Source organism: Tasmannia lanceolata, unplaced genomic scaffold (genome assembly GCF_043159265.1).
Source record: "Tasmannia lanceolata isolate RefF3 unplaced genomic scaffold, GAP_Taslan_0.1 ptg000018l, whole genome shotgun sequence".
Taxonomy (NCBI): Eukaryota; Viridiplantae; Streptophyta; class Magnoliopsida; order Canellales; family Winteraceae; genus Tasmannia; species Tasmannia lanceolata.
The window spans coordinates 27,081,331-27,093,078 of NW_027518695.1; the positions used below are offsets into that span (position 1 = coordinate 27,081,331).

At 38.5% G+C, this 11,748-nt stretch overlaps 1 protein-coding gene across 1 annotated transcript; it reads left to right on the forward strand.

Moving 5' to 3' along the window:
- Positions 1 to 5,431: 5,431 nt before the first annotated feature.
- LOC143850238 (uncharacterized) lies at positions 5,432 to 8,556 on the forward strand. The gene is made up of 4 exons (XM_077359505.1): positions 5,432 to 6,668; positions 6,801 to 6,993; positions 7,462 to 7,858; positions 8,419 to 8,556. The coding sequence occupies exons 1-4, from the start codon at positions 5,432 to 5,434 to the stop codon at positions 8,554 to 8,556; spliced, it is 1,965 nt and encodes a 654-aa protein (XP_077215620.1).
- Positions 8,557 to 11,748: the final 3,192 nt, after the last annotated feature.

Below are 11,748 nucleotides of genomic sequence, written 5' to 3' on the forward strand. Positions count from 1 at the left end.
CAAGCAAAGCAAGCACATAAATAAAAGATCTATGACGACCAAGACTAAAGAGAAGTGTAGCTATACTTAGACTTGTTGTACATCCTTTCTCTTTGGATTTCTAAGTCAAGGCAAGCTTTTCAAAATATATTTTCAAAAAGACTAACACTCCCCATATTTAACTTAAATGGTTAAGTGAATGTTCGTGAGGTGGACCAACATATTTGGACCCTCATGACATTCCATTTATCTTTGTAAAATTGAGTTCCAAAAGCCCAAAACTAAACAGCACAAAAAATAAGAAACAATCTGCTGTTATAGGCTTCTCGGAACTCTGAGATTTTTCTGGGAGCTCCGAGCTCAGAACTCAGAGAAATGGTCTAGGGATTAAATCCTTTCTCTGGTCATTTTATCAGAACTCCGAGAATGGTTCTCGGAACTCCGAGAACGTCGCGACAGCCAAAAAAAATAGTCGTTGTGTTTCAAATAGATAATTGATTTTTGGGGTGTTTTTGTTACCTCCACCCCCAAACGGTCATATATTGTTAAGGGACTATAAATACACATTCAAGAGGTTCATTTAACTCTCTTGAATGATTCACTAACTAACCTAAGCATTCAAAAACACTTGCAAACCCTTTTGGCTTAAGATTTTTCCTTCACCACCAAACTTGCCTTGCACTTGCAAATCTTTTGAGTTTGGACTTAGGTTTTCAAGTTGTTATCTTAGAGAGCATTCAAAGGGAATTCATTATACATCAAGCCTTAGAGGAAGGCATATCAATCTTCTTTCTATTCATTGTAAAGGTGGCTAGGGCATCCTATTATTAATATCCTAGGGAGAAGCGCTTAGAACTCGACGAAGAAGGAGAGTCGGTGTAAAGGTTGCAAGGGGATCCTCATTTAATAACCTTGAGATTGTAATCGCCTAGGAACCGGGCATCGTGGAGGTCTCAAATAGTGGAAATCCTTGAGGATGATCTCAAGAAGAGTGGAGTAGGGCTTTGCCCGAACCACTATACATCGGTGTGTTCCTTTCTCTTCTTTGCACTTTCTTTGTTTTGAGTTTTGATTGTGCATTGTGTATTTTGATACTTCTTGAGCTAACAAAAAACTAAGCAAGAAAAGATAATTTGAATTAGGTTTAATATTTGAATTTAAAATGGGATAAATTTTTGAGAAAACCAATCCACCCCCCTCTTGGTTCTCTAGACCTTAATTTCAATTGGTATCAAAGCCTCATCACTTTTTTTAAAAATCGTAACCGGTCTAGAGAAAAGATCCTAAAATGGCAAACTACCCTCAACACTAAGAAGGTTACTCAAACACTAGGCCACCTTATTTTGATGGAAGAAACTTTGGATTTTGGAAAACTAAAATGAAAATTATTTTAACCCAAGACTACCAAATTTGGAGAGCCGTTCAAAATGGATATACCTTGCCCACTAGAAATCTAAATGAATGAACCGAAGCCGAACAACAAGCCTCCAACTATATTGCCAAAGCCATGAATTCTTTAATTTGTGCTTTGTCACCCGGATATTTCAATAGAGTTTCAAACTTGAATTCGGCTAAAGGAAATTTGGGGCACCTTAGAAGTTACCCATGAAGGAACTAACCATGTTAAGGAATCTAAAATGAATTATCTATTTAGGCAATTTGAACCTTTTCAAATGACACCCGATGAGACCATTGCCGATATGTACACTATATTCGCTAACTTAGTCAATGGGCTAAAGAGACTTGGGAAATAATTTCCAAACAGAGATTTAGTAACCAAAATTCTTAGATCCCCACCTCTATCATGGGAATCCAAAACCTCCGCAATCACCGAAGCTAAGGGCATGAACACATTAAGTCTAGATGAACTAATAGGGTCCTTGAAAACTCATGAAATAATTTTCAAAACAAAAGCACCCGAAATTGAAAATAAAATGGAAAAAGAAAAAGATATTGCTTTTACTTGTAATGTAGGTGATGATGAAGAAGAAAAAGGAGATATGGAAGATGAGGTAGCCTTCCTGACAAGAAGAATCAAGTTATTGCAAAGGAATATGGGAAATATGAAGAATAGAAAGGCCAATTCTCCATTCAAGAAGAAAGAAGAGCTCGGTGACGGATCATCTCAACCCCGATGCTATGGATGCAAGAAATTTGGACACATCCGTCCGGATTGTCCATTCAACAATGAGCCTACTCCAAACAATTGATTCAAGAGGAGAGAAGGCAAGAAATGAATGACCTCCACATGGGATGAAGACAATGAAAGCGAATGTGAGCCAGATGATGGAAAAGATTGCATGATCGCAAGAAACGTGTGCTTCATGGCTTCAACAAATGACAATAAAGAAGTACGTTAAATGATGTTATTACTTTAAAAGAAGTTCTTGATTCTTTACAAAGTGCGCATGATCAACTAGAAATTGAACTTGATAAGAATGCATCTCTTGAAAACTCTCTTTCTAGTTTGACAAAAGAATTTGGTTAGTTGAAGAAAGATCATAATTTTTTGGAAGAAGAAAATGAGAGATTTAAAATTGAAATTCATGATTTGAATGCTACCATCAAGAATTTGAATAAAAGTAGACAAGAACTATCCATTGAAAACAACAAACTAAAGCATGAAAATAATGAACTATTTCACAAATATGATGATTTGAAGAAACTATTTGAAGGGTATGAGAATGATTCACTAAAACTGGATAGAATTGTTAACCTTCAAAGATGGTCACATGATAAGAGTGGACTTGGACACAAATGGGATACTACAATGTCAAACTACAAAAATAAATTTGTGAAAGCTTCTTCTAGTAATACTAAAACTTGTTTTAATTGTAGACTAGAAGGACATTATAGGATTGCTTGCATGTATGCTAAACAAGATAAGATCAAGTTAAATGCAATAGTAGAAACAAATGGACATAGCAAGATTAGAAAGATTTGGGTACCTAAGGGATCTCACTTGCCTATTCATATGTAGGTATGTCTTAGAAGCCACAATAAGAAGAACACAGGGTACCTTGATAGTGGATGCTCTCGGCACATGACTAGAGACCTCACTCAATTTGCATCCCTTTCACTCAAGGATGGTGGAGAAGTTACCTTTGGGGATGACAAGAAAGGAAAGGTTAAAGGAGAAGGCACCATAGGTAACTCTACCTCAACCATTTATGATGTACTTTATGTTGATGGCTTATCTCATAATCTTATTAGCATTAGTAAACTATGTGATAATGGGTTTGAAGTAGTCTTCAACCCTGACAAATGTATTGTTAAAAATAAGATAGATGGAAAGGTGTAATTCATAGGTTCTAGAGACAATAACATTTACACCATTGGGCTAGATGATCTTAGATTATAAAATGTAACATGTCTAAATGCCATTTGTGAAGATTCTTGGCTATGGCATAGGAGATCGAGTTATGCTGGAATGGATCTCATTTCAACCCTCTCATCAAAAGACATAGTTAGAGGTTTGCCTAAGCTTAAGTACACCAAAGATCACATTTGTAGAACTTGTCAATTAGGCAAACAATTAAAGAGTTCATTTGCCCCTAAAAATATGATCTCTACCACTTATCCCTTGCAACTACTTCATATGGATCACTTCGGACCAATGAAGACAGGTTGTTTAGGTGGAAAGACGTATGTAATTGTTATTGTGGATGATCTATGAAGACCAAGACCAAAGAGAAGTGTAGCTATACTCAGACTTGTTGTACATCCTTTCTCTTTGGATTTCTAAGTCAAGGCAAGCTTTTCAAAATATGTTTTCAAAAAGACTAACATCCCCGTTTTAAACTTAAATGGTTAAGTGAATGTTCGTGAGGTGGACCAACATATTTGGACCCTCAAGACATTCTATTTATCTATGTGGAATTGAGTTCCACAAGCCCAAAACTAAACACCACAAAAAATAAGAAACAATCTGCTGTTATAGGCTTCTCGGAGCTCGGAGCTCGGAAGTCCGAGATTTGTCTCGGAACTTCGAGAAATGGTCCAGGGATTAAATCCTTTCTTTGGTCATTTTCTCGGAGCTTCGAGAATGGTTCTCGGAACTCCGAGAACATCGCACAGCAAAAAAAAATAGCCATTGTGTTACAAACGGATAATTGATTTTTGGGGTGTTTTTGTTACCTCTACCCACAAATGGTTATATATTGTTAAGGGCTTATAAATATGCATTCAAGAGGTTCATTTAACTCTCATGAATGATTCACTAACTATCCTAAGCATTCAAAAACACTTGCAAACCCTTTTGGCTTAAGATTTTTCCTTCTCCACCAAACTTGCCTTGCACTTGCAAATCTTTTGAGTTTGGACTTAGGTTTTCAACTTGTTATCTTGGAGAGCATTCAAGAGGACTTCATTGTGTATCAAGCCTTAGAGGAAGGCATAGCAATCTTCTTTCTATTCATTGTAAAGGTGGCTAGGGCATCCTATTCTTAATACCGTAGGGAGAAGCGCTAAGAACTCGGCGAAGAAGTAGAGTCGGTGTAAAGGTTGCTAGGGGATCCTCATTTAATACCCTTAAGATTGTAATCGCCTTGGAGACGGACATCGTGGAGGTCTCAAATAGTGGAAATCCTTGAGGACGATCTCAAGAAGAGTGGAGTAGGGCTTTGCTCGAACCACTCTCTTCTTTGCACTTTCTTTCTTTTGAGTTTTGGTTGTGCGTTGTGTATTTTGATACTTCTTGGGCTAACAAAAAACTAAGCAAGAAAAGATAATTTGAATTGGGTTTAATATTTGAATTTAAAATGGGATAAATTTTTGAGAAAACCAATTCACACCCCTCTTGGTTCCCTAGACCTTAATTTCACCAGTATTGCGCATATCATCAAGGAACAGGGTACTTAACAGATAACTGCATGGCCTTGAAGCATAAAATTCAGGATATGATAGAAGCGAAAAAAATTGATGTATCTGTGCCAAACATTACCCGGAATCCATTACCAACTCATGTTGCACGACCTCCACCTACAGTTTGGGCGGTTTTTACTGAAGAGCCTATTCTTGACCCTACTTCCCTGATCTGTGCTATCACTTCCGATTCACCGACTGTCTTGACATTTGGCAAGGAAATTGAAGAGGTAGAGGAAGAGAAACCTTATGTGTTGTGTGGAGATGAAGATGACTATGCTGAGTCTTCTGTTGGTCCCTACATCCTTCAATGTGAGGAAGAGAAGGTCCAAGATATTGTTCCATATATCCTTGGCTTTGATGATGATGACTTTGAATTTCTAAATGATCAATGTAACGAAGTCCGCCATGTTACTCGTGGTGGGCGAATCTTCAAACCTATTGAGTTGAGGGCTGAGAACCCAGCTGAAGTTGTAAAGACCGTGGAAGCACAGAAACAGAACAAGCCCTAAGTTACGAAGAAGAAGATAAGAGTCTTTTGCGTCAACTCAAAAAGACCTAGGCTAATATCTCAATATGGGGTTTGCTTATGGTTTCCCCAAAGCACCGTCATGTTGTGGTAAGAGAGTTGAACGCTGCACAGGTATCTGTAGATATTACGCCTGATGAACTGGTTGGTTTAGTAGCGATGGCTAGGGTGTCGAAGACTCTTTCTTTCACTGATGAAGATTTGACATCTGAGGGTCGCAATCATACACGTCCACTGAAAATCACAGTTATCTGTAACGGGAAGAAGGTCCCAGATGTATTAGTTGTCAACGGGTCCGCACTAAACGTATGTCTGTTAACCACTGCTACTGTCATGGGATTTGGGCCGAATGACTTCATCCCTTCTGAACAAGGAATTTTGGCGTATGATGGTATGAGACGCGATGTTATTAGAACCCTAGCAACTGAAATTCTGATAGGAGGAGAAATTTTTGAAGTAGAGTCCCAAGTGCTCGATATCAAAGCATCTTTCCTTCTCCTGCTTGGCCGACCTTGGCTGCATAAAGTTGGAGATATCCCTTCTTCACTGCACCAGAAACTTAAGTTTATTAGAAATAACAGGGTGATAACAGTTAAGGCTGATCCTGATTTAGAGGTAGGCCAAATTTCGCAAGTAGGTACCTCAGAAAAGAAAGGCGATGTTAGTCTGACTGGGTTTTCTGTAGAAGTCACTGCCATATCATTTGAGAAGGCGATGAATGAAGAGATTATGTTCCTCACCAGCACTAATCCCCAGGTTGTAAAAATGATGCGTGGACAGGGGTATATTCCCGGTGCAGGTCTAGGTCGCAATCATCAGGGGATAGTCGAATGGCCTGAGATGAGAAAGAATGAAGGGTTGTTTGGACTCGGATATGAGCCTACTCGCGAAGAGATTAGAGAAATGAGAAATTACATGCGGAAATGGTCCGAACTCCGTCGTCAGGGTCTAGAGCTGCCGATGAAACCATTTAGTCTGATCAGAAATGGTAAGTACCGCAGAGAGGGAGATGACTTTGCATTCTGTGGTTTCGCAGAGCCGTGGGCTGATGAGTTAATAGGGCAAGAGCTGCCAGGGTTTGAGATATTTTTCGATATAGAGCTGCTAGATGAGTATCTGAGCTTACAGATTCATGAGATTGAACCAGAGGTTGATTGGGCCGATATCCTTGAGCCGTGTCTTTTGAATTCTCTGTTTCAGGTTGAGTTACCGATCGTAGCCATGATTGGAGGAGATGCGCTGATCCTTGATCCTGAAAGCCTTATCACCCTAGCCGAGGGACACCTTATGAACTGGAGTTCCCAGGTCATACCCCAAGTCGTCATCTAGTACAGTCCTATTTCTACCAAAGACTATGTTGTCTCTAAGTACGTGTCCATTTTTTAGTAAAAAATAGAGTCTGTTATATCTGATGTTTCTTTTGATGCAGGTATAGTTGTGACCGAGCCCGCCGATGAGATTGATGAAGAGTCTTCTGATGCTGCTGTTCACTCCGATGCAGAGTTTGTTACTTCTTTCGTTGAGTCTATCGAGTATGTTAAGTCTGTTCAAATGATAGTTCAGTCTGATGTTGAGTCTGTAAATATTTCTGAGGATTCCAATATTGAGCCTATTGAGGGCGCGTCAACATATGTAACTTCAATTTCTTTGAATGAAATAAAAAACTCTTCTCTTTATTTGCCTGTCTCTACTTCAATTTCTCCTTCTTTATCTGATCAAATTAACAATAATAATAATCAAGACTCCCCCTCTGATGAGGATGCAGACGAAATTTCCCCTGAAATCAAACACATGATTAGACAGGAGAAGCAGCGTCGAGCAAAACTACTCAAAGAAGAAATTGAGACCATCAATATAAGTGATGAGCCCCTAATTCGGGAAATTTGAATTGGCAAAACATTAACTCCTGAAGAGCGTGAGGAATTAATTGCCATATTAAAGGAATTCAAAGAAGTTTTTGCTTGGTCTTATGATGACATGCCGGGATTAAGCGAAGACATTGTTCAACATAGACTTCCCCTAATCCCAGGTGCAAGGCCGAAAAAGCAAAAACTTCGGAAAATGAAACCAGAGTGCGATTTGTTAATCAGAGATGAAGTTCAGAAGCAATTGGAAGTTGGATTTATTCAAGTTGTTGAATACCCTGAATGGTTAGCCAACATTGTACCAGTGCCCAAGAAGGATGGAAAAATCAGAATGTGTGTGGATTTTAGAGATCTGAACAGAGCAAGTCTGAAAGATGATTTCCCTCTGCCACATATTGACATCTTGGTGGACAACACAGCAGGCCATGCTCTCCTTTCATTTATGGATGGATTCTCAGGATACAATCAGATCAAGATGGCTCCTAAAGACATGACTAAGACAGCCTTCACCACTCAATGGGTGACATATTGTTACAGAGTTATGCCATTTGGACTCAAAAATGCTGGAGCAACCTATCAAAGAGCTGCTACCACTTTGTTGCATGACATGATACACAAAGAGGTCAAAATATATGTTGATGACATGATCGTTAAAGCGAAAACCAGGAAGAGCATGCAGGGGCATTGAGAAAGTTTTTTCAGCGAATTTAAAAGTTCAAGCTACATCTCAACCCAAATAAGTGTGTATTTGGGGTTACATCAGGAAAACTGTTGGGATTCTTGGTCAGCCAGAGAAGGATTGAAGTAGATCCGCAGAAAATCAAAGCTATCCAAGAAATGGTGCCTCCAAAGACAGAGAAACAGATCCGTGGGTTCTTAGGAAAGGTCCAATACTTGAGAAGGTTCATTGCCCAAACCTCAGCAAGAAAATGTTGGAGTACGAGCAGAAGTACACCAACCTTGAGAAGACTTGTTTGGCACTGGTTTGGGCCACTCAAAAGCTTCGACATTACCTGCTATCAAATAGGGTTCTTCTACACTCACAGATGGATCCATTGAAATATTTGTTTGAGAAGCCAGCCCTCGCCGGAAGAACTGCCAGGTGGTTGTTGTTATTGTCTGAGTTCGATATCACTTATGTCACTCAGAAGTCAATTAAGGGGAGCGTTTATATCTGAACAGTTAGCTGATTCACCAGCAGAAAATAATGAATTTTTGAAAGCAGAGTTTCCAGATGAGGAGATAATGGCTGTGGAAGAAGAAGTTTCAGACACAAAGTGGTTGATGTACTTTGATGGAGCAGTCAACAATCAGGGCTAAGGTGTAGGGGCGGTGTTGGTGTCACCAAGAAAAGAGTATATTCCTATATCCATCAAATTTCAGTTCAAGTGCACAAACAATATGGCAGAATACGAGGCGTGTATCGCAGGTTTAGAAGCAGCCATAGCCTTGCACATTCAGGACCTAAATGTATTCGGAGACTCAATTTTGATCATCTGTCAAATCAACAGAAACTAGAGAACGAGATAAGATAGGTTGATCCCGTATAATATGTACCTAAAGTCTCTGGTAAGAAAATTCAGAAATATCAAGTTCACTCATTTGTCTAGAACAAAGAATCATTTTGCAGATGCATTAGCTACTCTGGCTTCAATGCTCAATATTTCTGCAATAATGGAGGTTCAACCATCTGTAAGGCTACAATGGGCCCCGGCACATGTTAACGCCATTGAAATAACAGCGAGGGGTCCATATGGTAAGCCTTGGTACACAGATATCAAAGACTTCATCTCAGGCAAAGGACATCCGCCTGGAGCTTAAGGAAAAGAGCGAAGGTCTCTTCAGAAATTGGCCTCTAACTTTGTCATTTGTGATGAAGAGTTGTACAAAAGGTCTTTTGATGGGATCCAACTCTTGTGCATAGATGAGGATCAGGTAGCTGAACTCATAGAGCAAACAAACGAAGGAGTCTGTGGACCGCATATGAACGGAAAGATGCTTTCGAGGAAAATCCTGAGACTTGGGTATTGGCTGACAATGGAAGCAGATTGCTACGCCTATGTGAAGAAATTTCACAAGTGTCAAGTCTATGCCAATCTCATCCATGTGTAGCCTTCTCAGTTGCATTCTCTCACTTCACCGTGGCCATTCTCAGTATGGGGAATAGATATCATCGGGAAGATAAGTCTGAAGTCTTCAAGTGGACATGAGTATACTTTAGTTGCCATTGATTATTTCACAAAATGGATAGAAGCTGCTTCATATGCGTCATTGACCTCAGCTTATGTTGCAAAGTTCATCCAATCAAATATCATATGAAGATATGGAGTGCCACATGAGCTAATTTCAGACAATGGGTCCCATTTCAAGAATGACCTGGCACGCTTATGTCAGGAGTTTAAGATCAAGCATCATCAGTCTTCGCCTTACAGACCTCAAACTAACGAAGCTGTTGAGGCTGCCAACGAAAACATCAAAGTAATCATCAGCAAGATGACCGAGACTTACAAAGATTGGTCGAACAAGCTCCCGTATGTTTTGTGGGCCTATAGGACGTCAATCAGATCCTCTACAGGTATAACTCAATATTCATTGGTGTGCGGAATGGACGCTTATAGATACCCCCACTTTGCTACACTTTAAAAAGCAAAATATTCGGTAGTTTGTCAAGTTTCAAGTCCGTATTCCACCTAGGATTAGGCATCTGCGCATTTTAGGGTAGATTTCGCCTCGTTGAAGGAATTCTGAAGTTGATTCGTAGTCCTAAAGATTTCTAGGGTGTTCCAATGGTATCTGGAAGATGAAAGTTCAAGTTTCCAAGCAAGTGAAAAAATCTGCTATTTTTAGAATTTTTAGGGTTTTCCTCATTTTTGCCTATTTTTACGCTTCGGGAGTATTTTAGACATTTTCAATATGTCATATTTGGTCCCTAAGTTGTGTCTAAGAAATCTTGAGTCCGTTCATAGATTTTTGAAAATCTGCTATTTTTGGAATTTCTCAGGGTTTTCCCTAGTCTCACCAAATTACACCTCGGAGTAATTCGGTCTTTTCCTGTGTAATTCTTTTGATCCCCGAAATGTGTTTGAGAGATTATGAATGATTTTCTGAATTTTGGAAAACCTGGTAAATTTAGAATTTTCTCAGGGGTTTCGCTTAATTTGGAAATTCTGAGTGTTGAGGGCATTTTGAGTATTTTTAGGAGATACCAACTTTAAAAGTTTCTATTTTTGAAGTTTGACCACAAAGACTTTCCATTTTTAATTTTTTTCCTTTAGGAGTGAACTAATTTGAGGGTATTTTGGTCGCATTTGGATGTCTAACGGTCAAATAGGGGCATTTTGGTCTGAAAAGTTATTTTTTTTAAAAGATGGTTCGATCATGTGTTAGGGATGCACCATAAATGTCAAATGGGTTGGGTCAGCCACATGCTATGTGGCTGACCCACATAGCATGTCTTGATTGACAAGAAATTAAGGTTGGAATCAAATCCAATTTGGAAATAAGAAAGAAAGAAAGCAAGAGGAAAAAATTAGAAACAAGCTAAAGATGGGAGCTCTCACATCTACTATTTCTCTCTTAACCCCAGCCTTTTTCTATGAAAACACCACACAACACAAAGGGGGAACCATAAAATTTCGTCCCTCTCTCTCCCACCCAAGAAAAAAAATCCAATTTTCTCTCTCCTCTTTCCTAAAAAAAAGAAGAAAAAAACTTCTCTCTTCAAGTGTGTTCATCTCTCTCAAGTGCTCTTCACAAAAGAGTTTCTTGATTTTCTTCTTCTTCTCCAAGGCATCACACAATCAAGGATTACTGGAGTGTTCTTTGGATCTTTTTGAGCGTGTAAAAGGGTTGGACAAAGCGTATATCTTGGATCACCAACCATAGAGACAAGGATCTCGATCAACGGTAAGGATCTCTCTTCTTTGCGAATTAGAACAAGCATGCTATTTCAAAATCCAAAATTTCAAAAAAAAAATTAGTTTTCCTCCATATAAATATAAATTTTCTTTCTTTATTCTTCAATATGACTTTAAATTTAATTTTCAAGGCAAGTGTTGAAAACATAATCTTTTTCAAAAAACGAATATGTTTTTAGGTTAATAAAAATTTCAAAACTACTAGAAAGTGAAATCTTTGACCACGGTTTGACCACCTCGATTTCCGTTTTATTTTTCGAAAGATAACTCGGCAAAGGGTTATTTCTTGAAGAATAAAATGGAAAATGGGTCAAATCAAATCCAAATTTCATGAAAATTTGGTTCCAAATCGATTTTTGGGTTCTCAGTTCACCCTAAAATTTAGGAATTGTTTGATTTTTTTTAATCCGGTTTTACTTTATTTTAATTTTGGGTTATTTTTAATAAATATCAAACGATTTTAAAAATTGATGAAACTTTTCAGAACTCATGCATAATTATAAATTGAAGTTTTCATGCAATAAAATTTTGAAAAAAATATTTTCTTTATGCTTTCTAATTGATTCTTCCGTTTACGTGCCATAATTATTGTTCG

Excerpts from the sequence above, each read along its gene's own strand:
- LOC143850238 (XM_077359505.1), top strand. The coding sequence starts at position 5,432 with ATGGTTTCCCCAAAGCACCGTCATGTTGTGGTAAGAGAGTTGAACGCT. Across the intron at positions 6,669-6,800 it reads GGGACACCTTATGAACTGGA|GTATAGTTGTGACCGAGCCC; the intron begins GTTCCCAGGTCA and ends CTTTTGATGCAG. Across the intron at positions 6,994-7,461 it reads ATTGAGCCTATTGAGGGCGC|AGATGAAGTTCAGAAGCAAT; the intron begins GTCAACATATGT and ends TTTGTTAATCAG.